The sequence below is a fragment of the Staurois parvus genome, unplaced genomic scaffold, assembly GCF_062004578.1.
Source record: "Staurois parvus isolate SC_StPar_1 unplaced genomic scaffold, SC_StPar_1.0 ptg000027l, whole genome shotgun sequence".
Taxonomy (NCBI): Eukaryota; Metazoa; Chordata; class Amphibia; order Anura; family Ranidae; genus Staurois; species Staurois parvus.
In genome coordinates, this window is record NW_028317823.1 from 4,808,404 (window position 1) to 4,831,561 (window position 23,158).

Sequence of the window (23,158 nt, forward strand, 5' to 3'; positions counted from 1 at the left end):
CATCGATCAGAGTCCCTTCTTACATCAGAGGGCCAGATAAAATCTAGCAGCTGTCTGGATTTGGCCCATGGACTGTAGTTTGGAGACCCTTGAAAAAACCCCTAAAAAATAACCACAAGGTTCCCTCTCCACCCATCTCCTTTAATCCATATCACCTTCTCTGGCAATAGGTGCCCATACACAGTTTGATATTCTGATATCCTTTATATTTTGATATAAGTTGACATGTAGAGACAGGACATTATAAATCTCTAATTTTTAGTACAAGAATGCATATCCTCTAGTAAAAAAAAAATACATAATATTTCCAAGGACTGATTTAGGCAAATATAGTCTTACCTTCTACAGAGGAATCAGCATTTATATAAGCCACCGCCCTCTTTTCTAGAATTTTTACATTTTCCTGCAATCCGAAAACAGAGAAGATATTACATCAAAAATATATTATGGTAATGGGCAACTAGGCAGATATTCCCTGTATCGTTATAAATCAGAGTAATTTCAGATAAACCTAGATACACGTTGGGGGTGGATTTACTAAAGGCAAATAGAATGTGCACTTTGCAAGTGCAGTTGTGCTCATTTTAAGAAGAGCTTTGTAAATGTGGTAGAATTCTGCTGATTCTCATCATCCAATCATGAAATCAAAAAGCATATGTGGAGGATGGGTATAGGGTTAATATTCCCTCTGGAGGTACCACCCAGGGGCGGACTGACCATTTGGAAACTCGGGCACTGCCCGAAGGCCGGGGTCAGTAGGGGGCCCCATGAGATGCCCCTGGTACCTTTTTCATAGGCTTTTTTGAGTTTGGGCAAGGACACAGGGGCCCCATGATCCCCTATTGCCCGGGGGCCCCATGAGTTGTCAGTCCGCCCCTGGTACCACCCCTCAATAATTATGCGAGACAACAGCACTTCGGGTTGGGACTGTAAATGTACCTCCCGAAGGACAGATATCAGTACATTAAAGCAATATTTTATTATTCACATATATTAATATCACAAATACACATCATAAAAAAACCAATAAAATGAATAATGTCGCTTGGAATATAACCATACAACTGTTCAAAAGATCCCAGGCTTAAATGGCCGACACATTTCATGGAAAAAAAACACTACCTCGGGCCTTGGATCTCGATTATACAAAACTGGGACAAAATATATATAATTAATAACATCATATAACAGTCATAGCACTATTGAGGAGGAGGAGGAGGAGAAGAAAAAATTATATATATATATATATATATATATATATATATATATATATATATATATATATATATTGTGACAGTAGGCAGGTGAAATCACCTGGTTGCGTCCTGGATGGACGATATATTTGTCCGAGATTCAGGGTTTATGGGGATTTGTACCACTAGAGGGAAGTGCTGAGTCCTTCAGCATTGAGATAATGAGCCCAGCTGAAGGTAGTGGGCTCATTAACACTTGTATAAAGCTTCCCAGAGTGCTTAGGGAGTTGCTCCACCCTGGAACCAGATCGGTGCCTGAACTGTCTGGGGAGCTGACCTGTTATCTGTGTGCAGAGAGACCAAAGCCTGTGTGGCTAACCTCCCAGTACTAGCAACTAGGTATAGCAGCAGGCTGTACCTAGTGGGTAGCTAGGGAAAAGCTGTTGTTGCAGTAAGTAGCCAAGTTGGCCAGGATTTATTTTGATGTCTCTTTTTGTTTATCATTTTTTCTGTAAATATTGTAAATAAATTGCACCTGTTTGTTTTCACCTCCACTATTGTTGTGCTGTGCCTATCTTTTTGTGTTGTGCACCCATCCAGGGGGTCACACACACCCGCTGCCGAGCTAACCTTGTTACATATGGTGGAGGATGCAGGCAGTTGTGGTAACTAAAGGCCAGCATGGAGGAGATAATCAGACAGTTGGCTCTGGCAAATGCCAATCAACAACAGGCAAATGCCAATCAACAGCAGGCAAATGCAAGTTTCCAGCAGAGCATTGCAGCCCAGCAGAAGGCCTTGGAACAAGCAGAGGTCCGCCATAGGGAATTGCTGGTGCAACAGGACCAGAAACACCAGAAACAAATTGAGGCTTTTTTGAAGCAGCTCCAGCAGAGGCAGCAGACTGAGGCTGGTGATGATTCTGGTAAAACACCATCATTTTCTGTGGGCCGTTTATTGCCAAAAATGACTGGAGAGGATGATCCGGAGGTGTTTCTAACCACCTTTGAAAGGACTGCTGAAAGGGAAAAGTGGCCTAAAGAACAGTGGGCTGGATTGATGGCCCCATTATTAACTGGAGAATCGCAAAAAGCTTACTATGACCTGGAGCCGGACCAAGCCAAAAACTATGATGTGCTAAAAGTGGAAATTTTGGCCCGGTTGGGTGTTACCCTCGCTGTCCGTGCTCAGCGGGTACATAATTGGACTTTTCGGCTTGGGAAACCTCCCAGGTCACAGATGTATGATCTCATTCACCTGAGCAGGAAGTGGCTGCAGCCAGAGACTTTGACCGCCCCAAAAATTGTGGAACGTGTCGTCATGGATCGGTTCCTAAGGTCTCTGCCTAATACTATTCAAAAGTGGGTCAGCCATGGAGACCCAGAAACTGCAGACAAGCTGGTGGATCTAGTGGAGAGATACTTGGCTACTGAGAACCTGACCTCCTCTTCCAGAGACTCACGGACTTTCCACCCCAAGACCAGACCATCCCCAGCGGCGGGTAAGATGACTACAAGGGGTGAGGGTGGAGAGAGTGAGAGGGTGGGAGTATTACCCAATGTCTGGCAAGAGCGGCCAGGAAGGCCAAGGCCGCAAGAAGCGGTGAAAAAAATTATTTGTTACCGCTGCCGGCAAGAGGGACATATTGCAGCTAATTGCCCAGTGGTGGATGAGCCTATGCAGTGTGACTTTCTGAGCAATAGACGTCAGTCGCTGTTTGCGACAGTGGTATGCACGGCCAGCCCGGGCACTGAGAAACATTTGTGCAAAATGACTGTTAATGGAAATAATATTGTGGGGTTGCTGGATTCAGGTAGCTTGGTAACCTTGATAAGAGAGGAGATGGTCACTACAAAGGTCTCTGGGCATAAAAAGGTGGCAGTGATTTGTGTGCATGGGGACACTAGGGAGTATCCCGTGGCTACTGTGTTTTTTGAGACCCCCAAAGGTAACCTGTCTCATCAGGTAGGATTGGTACCTCATTTACCACATGATGCCATTGTGGGGAGGGATTTTCCAAAATTCTGGGAACTCTGGGATTGTTCTGACCCCCCCACTGTCTCCCCTGCAGACCAGGAAGGTGAATCCCAGAAAGCGTCTGAGTGTGGTGAGGTCTCTCCCAAGTTCCCCTTGTCGGTACTAGCTGGGGAGACCCAAGGAACTGGGGAGGAGCCCACCTCCTCAGATGAAAATCTGCCGGTTTTGGATTTCTCGGACTTAGAGGTGCATAGGGAAAATTTTGCCACCGAACAGCTGAAAGACCCCACGCTGATAAAAGCCCGGGAAAATGTAGTAAAAGTAGATGGCCAACTAGTGAGTCCTGAGAAAACTGCTGCTTATCCATACTTCCTTGTGGAAAGGGACCTACTCTATCGAGTTGCTCAAGGGGCAGAAGAAACCATTGAGCAACTGGTGGTGCCCAGACCTTACAGGAAGTTGGTGTTGGAGTTGGCCCATGGACACATCCTTGGGGGTCATTTGGGGGCGGAGAAAACACGGGAAAGAGTACTGCAGCGGTTCTATTGGCCTGGGGTCATTAAGGAGGTGGAAAATTACTGTTCCTCTTGCCCTGTGTGTCAGAAGTCGGCCCCTATGCCCCATTTCCGTAGTCCACTGGTACCTCTTCCCATCATTGAGGTCCCCTTTGAAAGGATTGCCATGGATTTGGTAGGTCCGCTGGTGAAATCCGCTAGGGGGCATCAGTACCTGTTGGTCATACTCGACTATGCCACCCGCTATCCAGAAGCAATTCCACTCCGAAATACCTCTGCCAAGACAATAGCTAAGGAGCTATTCCTCGTTTTCAGCCGAGTGGGTATTTCAAAGGAACTGCTGACGGACCAGGGAACCCCCTTTATGTCCCGGGTGATGAAAGAGCTCTGCAAACTGTTCAAGGTAAAACAGTTGCGCACCTCTGTGTATCATCCCCAAACTGACGGGTTGGTGGAAAGGTTCAACAAAACCCTGAAACAAATGCTAAGGAAGGTGGTAGATAAGGATGGAAAGGGTTGGGATTATTTAGTACCCTATTTGATGTTTGCCATCCGGGAGGTACCCCAGTCCTCCACAGGGTTTTCACCATTTGAGTTGCTCTATGGGAGACACCCAAGGGGGCTGTTAGATATCGCCAAGGAAACTTGGGAAAGTGAGAGTTCTCCCCACCGGAGTGTGATTGAGCACGTCGCCCAAATGCAAGATAGAATTGCCCAGGTCATGCCTATCGTAAAGGAACATTTGTCCCAAGCACAGTTAGCGCAGCAGAGGGTGTACAATCGGGGGGCCCGGACCAGGTCGTTTGCTGAAGGAGATAGAGTGCTAGTGCTAATCCCTACGGTTGACAGCAAATTCCTGGCCAAATGGCATGGCCCATACGAGGTGCTTGAGAAAGTGAGTGAGGTGAATTACAGGGTCAGACAACCAGGAAGGCGGAAACCGGAGCAGATCTACCACATCAATCTGCTAAAGGCCTGGAGGGACAGGGAATCCCTAGTTGCTGAGGGTTTGTCACCAGCGCCATCTAACTGCTTGGTTCCGGAGGTTGGAATAGCAGTCACCTTGTCTACAATTCAAAAACAGGAGGCTAAAGAGTTTGTGCTCCGCAACACAGAGGTTTTTTCTGAGCTGCCGGGACAAACCTCGGGGGTGGAGCATGACATTATCACCCCACCGGGTGAAAGAGTAAAACTGAAACCCTATAGAATCCCAGAGGCTCGACGGGAGGCAATACGTGGGGAAGTACAGAGAATGCTAGATTTGGGGGTGATAGAGGAGTCCCAAAGTGACTGGTCCAGCCCCATAGTGTTGGTGCCCAAACCAGATGGGAGCTGGCGATTTTGTAACGACTTTCGACAGTTGAATAAAGTTACAAAATTTGACACCTACCCCATGCCAAGGATAGATGAACTAATCGACCGACTGGGAGCAGCCCGGTACATGACAACACTAGACTTGACGAAAGGTTATTGGCAAATTCCCCTAGCTAAGTCGGCAAAGGAGAAGACTGCATTTGTAACCCCAGAAGGGTCATTCCAGTATAAAAGAATGCCGTTCGGGTTACAGAATGCACCGGCCACCTTTCAGCGAAAAATGGATCAGATTCTTCGTCCCCATCAGAAGTATGCTGCAGTGTACTTGGACGATGTGATTATCCATAGCGCAGACTGGGCCTCACATTTGCCAAAAGTTCAGGCTGTGCTAGACTCAATATGGAAAGCTGGGTTTACGGCCAACCCAAAGAAGTGTACGATTGGACAGGAGGAGGCCAAGTACCTGGGGTACACTATTGGGAGAGGGGTAATAAAACCTCAGATAAACAAAGTGGAAGCAATACAGAATTGGCCACGCCCAAATAACAAAAAGCAGGTACGGGCTTTTCTAGGAATTGCTGGCTACTATCGGCGATTCATTCCCCATTTTGCTTCTATGGCAGTACCCCTAACCAACCTGACAAAAGGGAAGGAGTCTGTCATGGTTAAGTGGTCCCCTGAGGCTGAAGCAGCCTTCCTGTCTTTAAAAAAGGCCTTATGTAGCCAGCCAGTCCTATACTCACCAGACTTCTCAAAAGACTTTGTGGTCCAGACAGATGCATCCAATGTTGGCTTAGGAGCAGTGCTGTCCCAGGTTTGGCAGGGGGAGGAGCACCCGGTAATCTATCTCAGCCGAAAGCTAAAGTCTCACGAGGAAAATTACGCCACGATTGAGAAGGAGTGTTTAGCGGTAAAGTGGGCCCTAGATTCCCTTCGGTACTATCTGCTGGGCAGACATTTTGACCTGATCACAGATCACGCTCCCTTGAAATGGATGGCTCAAAATAAGGAGACCAATAGAAGGGTAAATAGGTGGTTTCTGGCCCTACAGGAATTTACCTTCACGGTGAAGCATCGCCCCGGTGTTCAGATGGGAAATGTGGATGCTTTATCCCGGGTACATGCCTGCCTGGCTACTGGTGTTACAACCCCAAGGTTGAAACAAGAGGGGGGGGTATGTGACAGTAGGCAGGTGAAATCACCTGGTTGCGTCCTGGATGGACGATATATTTGTCCGAGATTCAGGGTTTATGGGGATTTGTACCACTAGAGGGAAGTGCTGAGTCCTTCAGCATTGAGATAATGAGCCCAGCTGAAGGTAGTGGGCTCATTAACACTTGTATAAAGCTTCCCAGAGTGCTTAGGGAGTTGCTCCACCCTGGAACCAGATCTGTGCCTGAACTGTCTGGGGAGCTGACCTGTTATCTGTGTGCAGAGAGACCAAAGCCTGTGTGGCTAACCTCCCAGTACTAGCAACTAGGTATAGCAGCAGGCTGTACCTAGTGGGTAGCTAGGGAAAAGCTGTTGTTGCAGTAAGTAGCCAAGTTGGCCAGGATTTATTTTGATGTCTCTTTTTGTTTATCATTTTTTCTGTAAATATTGTAAATAAATTGCACCTGTTTGTTTTCACCTCCACTATTGTTGTGCTGTGCCTATCTTTTTGTGTTGTGCACCCATCCAGGGGGTCACACACACCCGCTGCCGAGCTAACCTTGTTACAATATGTGTGTGTGTGTGTGTGTGTGTGTGTGTGTGTGTGTGTGTGTGTGTGTATAAAAAAAAATATATATAAAATAACGTGTTGGCCATTTTGAATAGTTGTTATTCCAAGCGATATTATTCATTTTATTGTTTTTTTATGATGTGTATTCGTGATACTAATATATGTGAATAATAAAACATTGCTTTTATGTACAGATATCTGTTTTAGATCTCAGGAGGTACATTTACAGTCCCAACCCTAAATGCGGTTGTCTCATCATTCAATCATGTGCAAGAAAAATTGATCTTTTTTTAAAAAATTATTTTCCTTGCACCTGACTCTTATCACATTGACATTCACTAAGAAAAATTATTGCAACTGCAGTTGCAAACTGCATAGCCTTTTTGCGCATAGTAATATTCTAAGTCAGGTTAGAACGAATAAAGCAAGAAAATGTTCTGTGTAAAGAAGTTCAATCTAACGAAGAGGAGTTGGTTTAAGTGCAAAGCATTGTATGCCTGCAGACTGTAGTGATAGAAATTCAGCCCTCCATTCCTGTGTACAGAGACAGAGGTCTATTTATTAAATATTTATCGTGCAATTTGCACAGGTAACGTTTTCTGGACATTTGTCTGTCTATATTTTACAGAATTTGCCCATCATTTTAAAAGGAAGATTCTATTTTGCCCTATTTATGCATATTTCACCCATCACATTGCACAAGATTTCCCCATCAGCAGTTGCATACGAAATAAGAGAAAGATTCCAATAACAAAGATTTACCCATAAAACATTACATTACATATAGAGGTAAACATGCACAAATGGGCCAATCGTCTTTGTTATTGAAATCTCTTTAACCCCTTGCCCTCCAGACGATTTACACCCTACCTGACCAGGCCCATTTTTTGCGATACAACGCTGCCTTACTTTAACTGACAATTGCACAATCATGCAACGCTGCACCCAAATTAAATTTACGTCTTTTTTTCCCCACAAATAGAGCTTTCTTTTGGTGGTATTTGATCCCCTCTGCGGTTTTTATTTTTAGCGCTATAAACTAAAAAAAAACACATTTTGAGAAAAAATTTTTTGGACTTTTTGCTATTACACGTGTCCAGTAAAAAAAAATTAAAAATCAAATGTCATAAATTTAGGCCAAAATGTATTCTGCTTAATGTCTTCGCTAAAAAAAAAAAAAAAATCTCAATACGTGTAAATTAAGGCGTTTAAAAATGACGGTTTATACACTTGAATTTTTTTTTTTTACTAGTAATGGCAGCAATCAGCGACTTATAGCGGGACTGTGGCGGGCATTCTGACACTTGGGGGGGAAAGTGGTTAATAAGCTGTATGCAACTGCTGATGGATGAACTTCGTGAAATGTGATTGGTAAATCTTTTTAAAATCTTGGGGCAAAATCCATAAAGTACAGACAAAATAATCTTCAGAAAATGTGCACAGAGCAAATCTCATAGGGAATCCTTTTTAAAGCAGACCCCAAAGTTTACTTTCACAAGGATGGTTCATAATGGATTGGTCCTTTGGATTTGGAACAAAGTCGAGTCCAGTTTAGGCTACTGAGAAATTACACAGTACATACATTACCTAAATAGGGTTTTCTTGTGCACTTTGCACTCTTTTAAATGTTTTTAATATACAGAAATAATTGATTTAGAGCTCATGTACACTGCAGCTGATAAACTCACATTTAGGAGCTGTTCAGCGTTTTTTTCAGCAGCCCCTGAACTCACCCTAATGTTTTCCTATGTGTCTATGTACACACCTTCGTTTACAGTCGTTTACAGGCATTTGAGTTTACAGTAGTTTTTTTTAACACAGAAAACTTGCATTCAGCAGTCAATTTTATCAGTGTTTCAAATGCGAAATGCTCGTAAACATGGCTAAATGCGGCAAATCGTGTTTATAAGCGTCTGCATTTGACATTTTTTTTTTAACTCTTCCAGTTCCCGATGCTGTCCAGAGCCTTTTTTCATCATGAAAAATGCATGCAAAGTGTTTTCAGGGTACTCAGATGGACAAAACACTGAACACAGGATGTTCCTACCAAGCTTGTTACACATTGTAATGACCATTCACACCTCAAATTCCTCATGAAGACCCCCTGCCAGGTGGCCTTAATGACTCCCTCCACCAGACACCTTTCCCACCCTTGGAAACAAAAGAAATGTTAATGAGCAACTCACACCTAAGCTAATCTCAATACATACTGCTGTGTCTGCTTCTACTCTCTGTATTTCTCTGAAACAGTCTGAAATAGTTAATAATTTACCACTTTTCAGTGCATTCTGGGCATTTGGGAGGTTCTCCTGTGCTTATCTTTAAAAAACGCTTCTAAACGCAAACACACATAAACGCGTTATGCAAACGCAACTAAACAGCTTTTTTTTATCCTACGTTTTCCAGCAGTTAGTTTGCATCGTTCAGAAGTGTCCCGTGTACATGGGGCCTTATTTTGTAATTTGTTGTGCAAACTGTTGGTTCTATGTAAATCCTGAATAATAATAATAATAATTTGTTTATATACAAAAAAAAGCGCAAAAGCTTAATGCGTTACCAGATACAACTTTATTGGTATAGGAAAAGTAATGAGTGCGTAGCACCTTCCTAGTCAGGTGCTATAGTAGGATTTGTACAGTTTAGGAGAAGTATAGCTGTGTTTCTCTGCTTACCAGAGAGGCTGTCAGGTATATTCAGTATGGTAGTCTGCTAACAGAGTGCTGTGATTGTTTAGTCAGGTCTGCTCATGCTGCTTTGGTGTTGATGTAATTTGTCTGAGTTCTGCCCGCCTTCAGGAAGCTATGAGAGCCTTCCAGAACATGGGGAGGAGCTAGACAAATGAACAGCATGAATATGCATACAGCCCTGGCCAATTGCAGGACAGGGTGACCCCATTGCATGCTGGGAGTGGTATTTCTATTCTCCGAGCACATGGGATCAGGGTCTTTACCCGGGAGTGGATTGCACCAAGCCGGGCTGGAGGCAGGCTGTCTCGCCTGGCACTTGCTGCCATGCGGCCTTAGGTGGGTCAACCTGACCCGTTACAGGCCTGTACCTGAGGAGCTCAACCCTGTTACTACTACTACAGCTAAAGGGACTTGGCTCATTCCTAAAACTACTTGCTCTGTGTGTTACAAGGAAGTCTGCTTACTGCTCTTAGCCGGGACTTCTACATTGCTAAACTGAGAGATAAGTTCAGATGTCTTCAATGTGAATAGTTCTGATTTTCGAGTATCCTACTACAATTTCCCATCCTTATCCCCAGTTCTACAATAAAACTCCAAAAACAAGAAACATACCCTAGACTGGTCATTGAAGACAACGAGCCAAAGTGTGTGTGCCTTACCGCAGGGCGAAGCAAGGGGAAACCAGGACAACATACAAGTGGTAGTCACAAGGGTAGCACTACCAGTGCATACTCACAATAGTCAAAGGCTAATACAGCATTATTTATTTATTTCAGGTACTTATATAGCGCCGTCAATTTACGCAGCACTTTACATATATATTGTACATTCACATCAGTCACTAACCCTCAAGGGGCGTACAATCTAAGGTCCCTAACTCACATTCATACATACACATACAATTTAGACAGGAGTCAATTAACCTACCAGCATGTCTTTGGAGTATGGGAGGAAACTGGAGTACCCGAAGGAAACCCATGCAGGCACATGCAAACTCCAAGCAGGTGGTACCGTGGTTGGGATTCAAACCAGCGACCCTAGTACTGCCAGGTGGAAGTGCTAACCATTTAGCCATTGTGCTGCCCGTTATAAACCATATCTGAGTGGCAGGTTCTCCTTCATAAGGTGGAGTATCAAAACAACCCTGGTGTCGCAGTGACTCACCAGCTGATACGTTTCCAGAGACAAACCCTCTTCATCAGAGCAAAGCTCTGCATTACAAAAAAGTACATGCACCTTTTTTGGTGCGATTTGGTGTGGTAAGAAGCCTATTCAAATGAATGGGCTGTCTTAACCCCCCTAGTGGTCTGATTATGTCCATATTTCTGTGCTCAAAGCGGTACTTTTTTTGCATGGAAATATGTATTTTTTTATTGTAGGCCTGTCATTTTTAGGAATAACTCACTGAAATCTGTCCGAACAAGAGTCTAGTAAACATCCCGGATAGCATAAAATTTGAAACACGAAATCATAATATAATAAATAATCATAAACAATAATATAATAATAATACATTTAATTCAATAATATAATCAAACCAAAAACACTGAAATTTGAAATATAGCGCCAAGTTTGCACATCACTGAGCAAAGTCGCTAAATCGTTTTCAGTGTCTGATGACGAATTTCCCCACGAATCATTATCACTCAATTCTGCAAGTGGTTCTAATTTACTATCGCTGTTCTCTAGCTGGTCTAAAACCGATTTTGACCTAAAGGGACGCTTTATGGACGCCATGGACGTTTCTCAGTTTCCAGGCAGAAAGAACAGTAAAAATGCAGGCAGGGCACAGGACAAAGCACTCGGGACAAAATGTATGTGAAATGGTTCGATACAGTAATGTTTTACTATGTGATGTTAGTGATTTTAGTGAATGTCATTTTTTGTCATTTTCAAATTTCCCGCCGTTCCGTCCCCGTACGTCCCGACGCTCGCAGGGGACAGAACCCAGATGACAGATGCCGGCATCCGCCGGAGGACATTACAGGGGACACTGCAGGAGGGACATCGCGGGAGCCCAGGACAAGGTAAGTGATCGAGGGATCCCAAAGCAGGATTCCCGAGTGTAGCTCGGGGTTACCGCTTGTGGTACTGAAACTTTACCCCGACCTACGCTCGGGAATACCTCCAGGGAGGCTACTGCAAAGCATAATTACATTTGGAAAAACATGCATCAGCAGGCAACTGTGTGAACCTAGTCCAAAAGAAAGATATTTTAGGGGTGTTTTTTAAAAACTCGGTTTATTGCAGTTAGGTACAATGACAGCATAACAGTAGTGTTAGAAATATTAATCAAACTTCCAATGTATGCATAAAGAAGGAAGCAGTTGCAATAAACTTCTAATATAGAACAAAAATATAGATTCTGTTTCTCGGTATTACTTTGATATCGTACAAAAACAGTACTTATTGGTTTACATCCAAGACATCAAATACAAGCATATACAGGAAGTGAAGAGGGCACTGCTTAAAGGGTTAATTCACCTTTACCAATAAACTGCCCATGCAGATAAGGAGTGTCTGTAGATAAAAACAAACTGTATAATGTCCTTGCTACAGGTGTAGGCAACTTAAATGCCTGGCTAGAATACTCCCAGGACATTGATAGGTGAGGCCTAGTCATTACTGCTCACCTCCACCATCACAGGAGTGAGCTCTCAGATGCTGAGCTCAGAGCTACTGTATTAGGGGAGAGATAGAGCATTTGAGGGGGTCTGAATCAGAGAAAATGCTCACTCCTGTGATGGTGGGGGTGAGCAGTAATGACTAGGCCTCACTAGTGAATAACTCGGTGTAGAGTTATTCACCCTGAGGTCATCACAGAGGACAAGGGGAAACTCTTTACATCTGGAGGAAAATAAATTTAATCTCCAAACATGGAAAGGTTTCTTCACAGTGAGAGCTGTGAAAATGTGGAATAGACTCCATCAAGAGTTGGTTCTGGCCAGCTCAGTAGATTGCTTTAATAAAGGCCTGGATTCTTCCTAGATACATAGAATATAACTGGATACTAACATTTATAGGTAAAGTTGATCCAGGGAATATCCGATTGCCTCTCGGGGGATCAGGAAGGAATTTATTTCCCTGCAGGAAAAAATTGGATCATGCTTGGCTTGGTTTTTTGCCTTCCTCTGGATCAATTGTGGGTGTAGGATTATAACTGTTTTTTTTAACTGGGTTGAACTGGATGGCCTTTTGTCTTTTTAACTTAGCAATGTCCTTAGAGTGTTCCAGTCAGTCTTCATGAGGTACGTAAATGGCCTACACCTATAGCAAGGGCCATATTCAACTTTTGTCAGCGACACACATTTTTTTTTTTATTTAATCCTCAGACACCCCTTACCTGCATAGGCTGTTCTTTGGTGAAGGTGAACTATCCCTTTAACTCCCTGAGGTTGCCATTGTAACAGCAGAGGTACACCAAACACCCCAAATGTTATTGTATTCACGAGGACAGCCTCTAGGTTTATAGAAGACCTTTTCATACGGCAAAACCTGGTTGACAGCATGGAAAGAGCATTTTTAGAAATGAGATACAACAGGTTTATTTTTTTTTTTTCCCTTAATCAGTCAAAAAAAACAAAACCAAGTGATTATTAAATAGCAACAAAAGAAAGCTACCTAAAAAATATTATAACATTTGAGTACAGTGCTGCATTGTCGAATAATTGTCAGCCAAACTATCACATCATTTAATATTGAAAAATGGCCTCGTAATGAAGGGCTAGTACAGGCTGGTACTCAAGTGGCTAATATGTGGAATGTATGGGTGAATCTTCCTGGGGACTGTAGTGTATAAATATGGGAAATTTGCAGTGACAATCTCATTCTCTGCTTTGTAAAGTAAAGGGTTCACATGGATTTATTACCTCTGCCCATTCTGTAGACCCTAGGAGTCCAAATTCTTCTGCATCCCAGCTGGCAAAAATCATTGTTCTTCTTGGCCTCCAACCTAAAATTATGTTTTTGAAAGAACAAACGTCAAGATTGCGTCCAAACATACTAAAATCATCACATGTATGCAGAGACTAGTTCAAGTGAAACCAGTGATGTTTCCCATAGTAATCAGATACATACTGTTCCTTAACTAGTGCAACAAATGGGTGAATTAAAGCCAATTTAAATAATTATTATTATTATACAGTATTTATATAGCGCTAAAAGGTTTGTTCAGCGCTGTACATTATAGTGGGGGACAGTACATGAGACAATACAGTAACAAAACAGAACAAGAGGGATTCAAGGGCCCTGCTCTTTCGAGCTTACAATCTAGGAGGGAGGGGAGAGTGGTACAGGAGAAAGTGGCTGTGGGGGATGGAGTGGTGGGAGGAGAGGAGGAGATCGGCTGTTAGGTGAGGGCGAGGTAGGCTTCCCTGAAGAGATGGGTTTTTCAATGTTAGTAGTTTGAATTTAATGCGTTGGGCAATCGGGAGCCAGTGGAGGGAGTGACAGAGGGGGGTGGCAGAAGCGGAGTGGTTGGTGAGGTGGATGAGTCTGGCTGCTAAGTTCAGGATAGACTGAAGAGGGGATAGTGAGGTAGGCCGGTGAGAAGGGAGTTGCAGTAGTCCAGATGTGAGATAATAAGGGAGTGAACGAGTAGTTTAGTAGTGTCTGGGGTTAGGAACTAACGTATTTTGGAGATGTTGCGGAGGTGGAGCCTGCATGAGTTTGCCAACGATTGGACATGGGGTTGGAAGGACAGGTTTGAGTCTAGAGTGACACCTAGGACTTTGGCTTGTGGGGTGGGATTGATGGTGGCGTTGTTGGTCGTGATGGAGAGGGTGGGGGGGGGGGGCGCACAGGCGGGGGGGAAAATCAGGAGCTCAGTTTTGGAAAGGTTCAGTTTGAGGAAATGGAGCGACATCCAGTCTGATATGTCGTTCAGTAGGTGGGTGATACGGGCGGAGACTGAAGGGGTGAGTTGAGGCGATTGTAGACTAAGCGCTCAAGGAGTTTGGAAGTAAATGGCAGCAGGGAGATGGGTCTAAGGTTGTTCAGGTCGGTGGGGTCCAGGGAGGGTTTTTTTGAGTATGGGGGTATTAATGGGGAGTATTAATACATAAATTAATTTAAAGCATGAGGACGGTGATGTGTAGTCGTTAAATGATTTTGTATCACCCTCTAGGTTTAGGTAAGCTAGTCTTTGTTTTTCTTTAGACAGAGGATGGATAGCAGCCTGGGATGAGTCAGCCTGGGAGTATTATTATTATTATACAGTATTTATAAAGCGCCAATAGTTCGCTCAGCGCTGTACATTACAAAGGGAGACAGAACATGTGACAGAACAATACCAATACAATGCAAAACATGAGGGGATCAAGGGCCCTGCTCTTTCGAGCTTACAATCTAGGAGGGAGGGGGTGGTGGCACAGGAGGAGATAGCTGTGGGGGATGGAGTGGTAGGAAGAGTGGAGGAGGGAGGCAAGTTAGCAGGGGGTGGGGTAGGCTTCCCTGAAGAGATGGGTTTTCAGGGTGCGCCTAAAGGAGAGGAGAGTAGGTGATAATCTGATGGGTTGGGGCAGGGAGTTCCAGAGGATGGGTGACACCCTGGAGAAGTCCTGGAGGCGGGCATGGGAGGAGGAGACCAGGGAACTAGAGAGAAGGAGGTCTTGTGAGGAGCGGAGTGTGCGTGCTGGGCGGTACTTGGATATTAGGTCAGTGATGTAGTTCGGGGCAGTATGGTGGACAGCTTTGTACGTCAGCGTTAGGATTTTGAATTTGATCCGTTGCGCAATCGGAAGCCAGTGGAGGGATTGGCAGAGGGGGGTGGCGGAGACAGAGCGGTTGGAAAGGTGAATGTGTCTGGCAGCCGTGTTCAGGATGGACTGAAGAGGGGATAGCCAGCGGCGAGGCAGGCCAGTGAGGAGGGAGTTGCAGTAGTCGAGTCGTGATATGATGAGGGAGTGGATGAGCTGTTTAGTGGTTTCTGGGGTTAGGAACGTGCGGATTTTGGCGATGTTGCGGAGGTGGAGTCTGCACGAGTTTGTTAAAGATTGGACTTGGGGCTGGAAGGAGTAAGACAGGAGTTCACCTCAGGACAGACTGGGAGGCTCTCCAGGTCAGGGCTTCTGGAGCCCTCCCACCCTTCCAGAAACTAAGAACTTTTTGGAAGAGGGGTGATTGTAGCCGTATTAGTGCACTTGCGACAGAAACAACTGAGTACTGACGTGATACTTTTTTTATTTGCACTAACATACAATTTTGAGGACCAGCTTTCGGGGTCCCCTTCTTCAAGGTCCAGGCAGTACTACTACACAAAGTTAGCAAAATGTTAGAAGAGATGTTGGAAGGGGGAGAGAGGAAATAAAAACAAAAAAAAACAGAAAGAAACACACACAAACAAATGTACACAGCAATGGTTATAAGACTAGGATTAGACTAGAGATAAGACACAGCAAAAGCAAAGACTGGGGGGGGGGGGGGACAACACTCACAGAGGGGTTTGTAAAACTGTTGAATGAGTGAGGAATCCCATGTCCAAATTAAGGCCGTTATCTCTTGTATCAAATAGAATTATCATTCTTAGTTCAAAAGTTTTCCTTTCTTGAATAGTTTTGAAATTCCCTTTAAGAACTAAAATACTGAGGTCTCCCATAGTGGGGTCTGGTTGTGCGAAATGGTGTCCCACAGGTGTGCAAAAGTCATTTTCTTTATGTTCCTTGATGGTATGTCAGGAATTTTTCCTCCAGGTCAGCCATAAATAAATTGGCTGCCATTTTACTTCCCATCGCAGTACCCATACATTGAAGATACATGTCTTTACAGCATGGAACAAAGCATGGGATTCCTCACTCATTATCCAACAGTTTTATGACCCCCCTCTGTGAGTGTTGTCCCTCCCCCCCCCAGTCTTTGCTTTTGCTGTGTCTTATCTCTAGTCTAATCCTAGTCTTATAACCATTGCTGTGTACATTTGTTTGTGTGTGTTTCTTTCTGTTTTTTTTTTCTCTCTCTCCCCTTTCCAACATCTCTTCTAACATTCTGCTAAAACTTTGTGAAGTAGTACTGCCTGGACCTTGAAGAAGGGGACATACCCCGAAAGCTTGTCCTCAAAATTGTATGTTAGTGCAAATAAAAAAAGTATCACACCAGTACTCAATTGTTTCTGTCGCAAGCAGGGGCGGACTAACCATTTGGAAACTCGGGCACTGCACGAGGGCCCGGGGTCAGTAGGGGGCCCCATGAGATGCCCCTGGTACCTTTTTCATAGGCTTTTTTGCGTTTGGGCAAGGACACAGGGTCCCCATGATCCCCTATTACCCGGGGGCCCCATGAGTTGTCAGTCCACCCCTGGTCACAAGTATACTAATACGGCTACAATCACCTCAAGCAAATTTCCTTTAAGAACTAAAATATTAAGGTCTTCCATAGTGGGGTCTGGTTATGCGAAATGGTGTCCCACAGGTGTGCAAAAGTCATCTTCTTTATGTTCCTTGATGGTATGTCTGTGCAAATTCATCCTTGTTTGCAACTTCTGTCCTGTTTCGCCAACATAAGATCCTTTGCTACATTTTCTGCACTGGATAAGGTACACAACATTACTAGAAGTGCATCTGTATGATCCGGAAATACTGAAGATCCCTTTTGAGTGTCTGACACTTTTTGATGGATTGATTTGGTTGCACAGTTTGCAGCTTTTTTTATTGCAGGGTTTGATTCCATTATTTGTGACATCTTGATCAGAAGGAAGAGGGGAAAAGGCCCAGATCTGCATTTTTGAGTGACCTTGGCCAACCCCCAGGGAGGAGGCCAGGCATGGTGACCAAGGACAACCCTTAAACGTGGCAGAGCTTGGAGAGCAGATGTACAGAATCAGGTGGCAGATGGACTGCGAGGAAGGCTGGAGTGTGGAGCCTGGGAGGGGGCCCCAGGGAGGGGAGCCTACCTATAGGTTGGTTACAGGGCAGGAGGATCTCCACCATACCATCGTATCTTTGGGAGGACAACCTGAGCAGCGGGGAAGGAGCAAGCCCAGCGAAAGGTCTGAAAGCAGCTACCAACCCACCACTCTTACAGGACAGGACAGTGTAAATACTCCTACACCCCCTGGGCCAGATAAAGGGAGAGGGAGGTCAGGTGCAAGACCCAAGTAGTTCTCATCTGGGACTACTGTATTACTAGATCTTGGAACCCCTTGCCAAGGGATAACCTCAGTGCAGCTGGGTGAAGAGGAAGGATTCATCTGGGATCTGAGGAGGTACACTAAGGGGGCTTAGAGCTCTCTAAAAAAAAAAAAAAAAAAAAAAGAGTACTATTTATCCACATCTTTTGTACAGTGTATACGTTTGTCCTCAAGTTTACTTTTCCTTAGGCATCCCATATACAACCAGACCCCATTCCATCCTTAATAAAAACAACTAAAAACCAGCTGAAGGACTGTTTACTGACTACAAGTGTGCAAGTGTGGAAATTGTGTGTTGCCTGGCTGTGCAGAACTTAGAGGGACTCAAAACAAATCCAACGGCCCTCAAGAGGGTAGTGCTACAGTTGCTAAACTTGTCTTTTGCCCAGCATTAAATCCAAAAGCTAAATAAAGCCATGTAAGTTATTATTGCAGGAAGGCTGGTGGCTACAGCTGCTTGGCTTGTCTAAGGCCTATGCAGTGTATTAGCTCCCAAGCTCTGCACTGGCTACGTACATGTCAATATGAAGGGGTGTGTCCAAACCATGTAGATGGTGGGGAAACAAGGACTAAGGCAGGATAATGGCATCACCAATGCCTTCCTCCCTGTCTTCAGCTCTTGTCCTGCATGACTATAGAGATACACCACATCTAGTAAACTGCACTGGGCTCAAGAAATGGAAACAAACTTTGCCCACCAGAAGATTTACCCCCCTTCTTGACAAGGCCATTGTTTGCTATACAGCGCTGCACTACTTTAATTGACAATTGCGCTGTCATGCAACACTGTACACAAATGAAATTTATATCATTTTTTTTCACAGAAATAGAGATTTCTTTTGGTGGTATTTGATCATCACTGGAATTTTTTTTTTGCGCTATACAAAAAAACTATTTTTTTTTACTTTTTGCTGTAAAAAAAAAAATTATATATATATATATATATATATATATATATATATATATATATATATATATAGTTGGGCATCCCATAATCCCCAATCACCATCCAAGTTATTTACTCTTAATAAAACAACAAAAACAAACCCAAGAGCTGCTCATTGTCTCTGCAACACAGTTGGAAAATGTGTGTTGCCTGGCTGTGCAGGAAGAGGGGGACCCAAAAACTCAGCAGCTCATTTGGGGGTAGAGCTACAAGTAAAATGAAGGTTAGCAACTGATGATGCCATAGTCTGGAATAAGTTTAAAACCGCTGCATCGCTGCTCCCCAGCTGCTACAGGTATCCAACATTTTGGGTTTTTTATATACCTACTTAAATTATTTTCAAGGATCATTTACACCAGGCCACTATCGCAACATGCCATTACACACTGTACATGTATTGATGCGCTGCAATGCCATCACATTTGAATCAACACCTCCTACAGTGTACTACAAGGCACAAAAATGCATGTACTTTGTATTTTATTCAAACTTGTTTTTTACTGAATGAGACATCATAGCGGAGAAGGGTGCAAAACAAAAAAAACAAAAAAAAAGGTCCACAACTCCACAATGCACCTACAATGCGCACAAGACACAAAAACGCATGTACAGTAGTGTAATATGTTGGTTCTTATAAAACAGCATTACATTTTTTCTACTTGGGGTTCAGCTATAAAAAAAAAAGTAAGACATTTTTATTCAAATGTGTTTTTTCTGAAAGAGACATCATAGCAGAGAAGAATGAAAAACCAAAAATATAAACAAAAAAAAGGTCCACAGCTCCACAATGCACCTACAGTGCACCACAAGACACAAAAACACATGTACAGTAACTTAGTGTGTTGGTTCTTATAAAACAGCATTACAATTTTTCTACCTGGGGTTCAGCTATAAAAAGGTAAGTAATTTTTATTTAAACTTGTTTTTACTGAAAGATACATTATAGTAGCGGAGAAGGATGAAAAAAAAAAAAAAAGGTCCAGTGGGGTACAAAGGATGATAAAAATTAGCATGTACTGCAAAAGCATAATAAAAAAAGTTTCATAAGTAACAGAAAAAAAGGAAGTAAACTAGGAAAGTAAAATGTATTATTACCTGTTTTTTTCAGTTTCCCCGCACTTCTGACAATCTCATTCACCACCGCCGCTCCGCTCTGCGGATCAATCCCTCCAAACACCCAGGAATCCCTATGGCCGCCAAGGATGACATACCTGTCTAAGAAGGACATTAACTTGTTTTAAGAACTCTGCTAGGCATTATTTCTATGTAAACTGATCGCATGACAAAATCCTAACCTGATGTCACAACACCACACACACACCAAAAAAAAAAATAGGAGGGCCAGCCAGTGACAACAAATTGGTGTCTTGTTTAAATATTAGCGATTTAGCATTTTAGCCCCCCCTACATATTTAGACACAATATTGTTAAAGGGTAACTCCACTTTCGTGAGAATAAAATAGCAAATAAAAAATGAATCTAGCGAATACAACTGAGGCACAAGTCATATTGTAATTGAATGTTATTAAAAATCCCCTCTCCTTTTTTCATCTGCAGTGCTGTAATTTTCTGTAAAATGCAATATGGCCACCTGGAGGCGTTCTGTACACAGTGTACAGATTGGCTCCCAGATATATCATTTCCTGCTTGTGTGATTAGCTTTCTGATTTTTCCAGAAGTCTGCACCAAGATACAAATCAGATTTTCAGCATCCCCTGCAACAAAAATTTTGTTTTTGGTGAGATAGTCCCAAAGGGAAAGAATGTATAAAGGGATGCAGACCCTGCCACTTTCCTCATTAGAACCCAGGAAGTGCAGCGGCGGATTAATAAGTATAACATCAGTTCTATTCACATTCATTTTACACGTGGACACAATGCTATTTCTTCAGCATAACAGTAGGAATCTGCAGCAAATTTTGTTACAATCCGTGCAATATACATATATCACCCAGAGGGGAATGTTTTTTTCTCTCAATTAAAGTGGAGTTACTTTTTAAGGAATATGTTACCCCAATTCCTGATAGGTGTATGTTGTACCATGTGCTTGGGTGAAAAAGTATCCTGTTCTCTTTGTATTCCTTCCTTTGAGTGAAATCCCTGGTGATCCTGCCAGTCCATCTGCTTACCCATTTCAAACTGACCACGCTAGGCATAAGAGCACATCCATCCTAGCGTAGTCAGTTTTCTGGCTGAGCTGCAGTTAAGTGGCAACAAGCTGTTACATTTTTCCCAGGGCCTCAAAGCAAGGCATTGTAAACGCAGCATGGGAACAGCCCTGAGCTACTGAATTGCTGTGTTACCATCCCCTGGTTGCCTGTATGAACAAGCCCCAAAAATCGCTCATGTAGTCCCAATTTAACAGGACTTGCATTATAGCCTGTGTTCATCAATGCCAGGGGTCTCCAAACTTTCTAACTAAAGAGCCAGTTTACTGTCCTTCAGACTTTATGGGGGCCGAACTGTGGCCAGTGAAAGTAGAAAATGTCTTGGTACCAGTGGGAGTAAATAGTGCCCCATCTTTGGTATTAGGGGGAGGAATAGCACCCCATCATTGCTGTCAGTGTGAGGTATTGTGTCCCATCATTGCTGTCAGTGGGAGGAATAGTGCCCCATTATTGCTGTCAGTGGGAGGAATAGTGCCCCATCATTGCTGTCAGTGGGAGGTATTTTGCCCCATCATTGCTGTCAGTGGAACAGTGCCCCATTATTAGTGTCAGTGGGAAGAATAGTGCCCCATCATTGCTGTCAGTGCGAAGTATTGTGCCCCATCATTGCTGTCAGTGGGAGGTATTGTGCCCCATCATTGCTGTCAGTGGGAGGAATAGTGCCCTATCATTGCTGTCAGTGTGAGGTATTGTGCCCCATCATTGTTGTCAGTGGGAGGAATAGTGCCCCATCATTGCTGTCAGTGGGAGGTATTGTACCCCATCATTGCTGTCAGTGGAACAGTGCCCCATCATTCGTGTCAGTGGGAGGAATTGTGCCCCATCATTGCTGTCAGTGCGAGGTATTGTGCCCCATCATTGCTGTCAGTGCGAGGTATTGTGCCCCATCATTGCTGTCAGTGCGAGGTATTGTGCCCCATCATTGCTGTCAGTGCGAGGTATTGTGCCCCATCATTGCTGTCAGTGCGAGGTATTGTGCCCCATCATTGCTGTCAGTGCGAGGTATTGTGCCCCATCATTGCTGTCAGTGGAACAGTGCCCCATCATTAGTGTCAGTGGGAGGAATAGTGCCCCATCATTTCTGTCAGTGTGAGGTATTGTGCCCCATCATTGCTGTCAGTGGGAGGAATAGTGCCCCATCATTGCTGTCAGTGGGAGGAATAGTGCCCCATCATTGCTGTCAGTGGGAGGAATAGTGCCCCATCATTGCTGTCAGTGGGAGGAATAGTGCCCCATCATTGCTGTCAGTGGGAGGAATAGTGCCCCATCATTTCTGTCAGTGCGAGGTATTGTGCCCCATCATTGCTGTCAGTGCGAGGTATTGTGCCCCATCATTGCTGTCAGTGCGAGGTATTGTGCCCCATCATTGCTGTCAGTGCGAGGTATTGTGCCCCATCATTGCTGTCAGTGCGAGGTATTGTGCCCCATCATTAGTGTCAATGGGAGGAATAGTGCCACATCACGGGGGTCAGTGGGAGGAATAGCGCCCCATCTTTGGTGTCAGTGGGAAGAATAGCGCCTTATCATTGGTATCAGTGGGAGGAATAGTGTCCCATCACGGGGAGATCAGTGGGAGGAATAGTGCCCCATCATTGGTATCAATGGGAGGAATAACGCCCCATCATTGGTGTCAGTGGGAAGAATAGTGCCCCATCATTGGTGTCAGTGGGAGGAATAGTGCCCCGTCATTGGTGTCAGTGGGAAGAATAGTGCCCCATCATTGGTGTCAGTGGGAAGAATAGCACCACATCATTGGTGTCAGTGGGAGGAATAGAACCCCATCATTGGTGTCAGTGGGAGGAATAGCGTCCCAGCATTGGTGTCAGTGGGAGGAATAATGGTCCACCGTTGGTGTCAGTGGGGAGAATAGTGCTTTTCATCAGAGGGAAGAAGAAAGCCTAAAGGGCCGGATAAAGATAAGCAAAGGGCTGCATTTGGCCCCTGGGCCGCAGTTTGGAGACCACTGATCTATGCGATTAATGGAGCACAGCACAAGTGATCACTATTATGGACAACAGTGAACAGACAAATACAACATAGTGTCCTTGAGTTGCACTGCATGTGATGGATGGTTTTATTTTTCACAGAGATGAATGGAGATTGTCAAACACACAATACCACGTGCAAATGTACCGGGCCAATAAGATATGTTTGACTTACTCCACTGCCAGTGTGACAGATGACTTATGCTAGCCACACATGCATCAATTTGCTTAAGAGATTTTAATGAATGAAAAATAAAAAGAACATTTGATTGCACCATGCAAGCCACAGTCCAAAAGAACATTTTCAAATGTATTGCTTCTTTTTTAACCACTTTAGCTCCAGAAGATTTTACTCCCTTGAGGACCAGGCCATTTTTTGTTATTTAGCATTGTGCTACTTTAACTGCCAATTGCGTGGCTATGCAACACTGTACCCAAATTAAATTTATATAATTTTTGTTTCACATATATAGCTTCTTTTTTGGTGGTATTTGATCACCACTGTTTTTTTTTTATTTTTTTATTATAT

General features: G+C 43.9%; 1 protein-coding gene across 2 annotated transcripts in view; it reads right to left on the bottom strand.

The window, feature by feature from the left end:
- LOC149471147 (putative N-acetylated-alpha-linked acidic dipeptidase) overlaps positions 1-23,158 on the bottom strand; it is a 103,637-nt gene that overhangs the window by 20,318 nt on the left and 60,161 nt on the right. For both annotated transcript variants that reach the window (XM_089656591.1, XM_089656585.1), the window contains exons 10-12: positions 19,573-19,692; positions 13,279-13,361; positions 340-403 (exon numbers count right to left, since the gene is read on the bottom strand). In XM_089656591.1, coding sequence (XP_089512717.1) covers positions 340-403; positions 13,279-13,361; positions 19,573-19,692 — 267 coding nt within the window. The remainder of the gene's footprint in view (positions 1-339; positions 404-13,278; positions 13,362-19,572; positions 19,693-23,158) is intronic.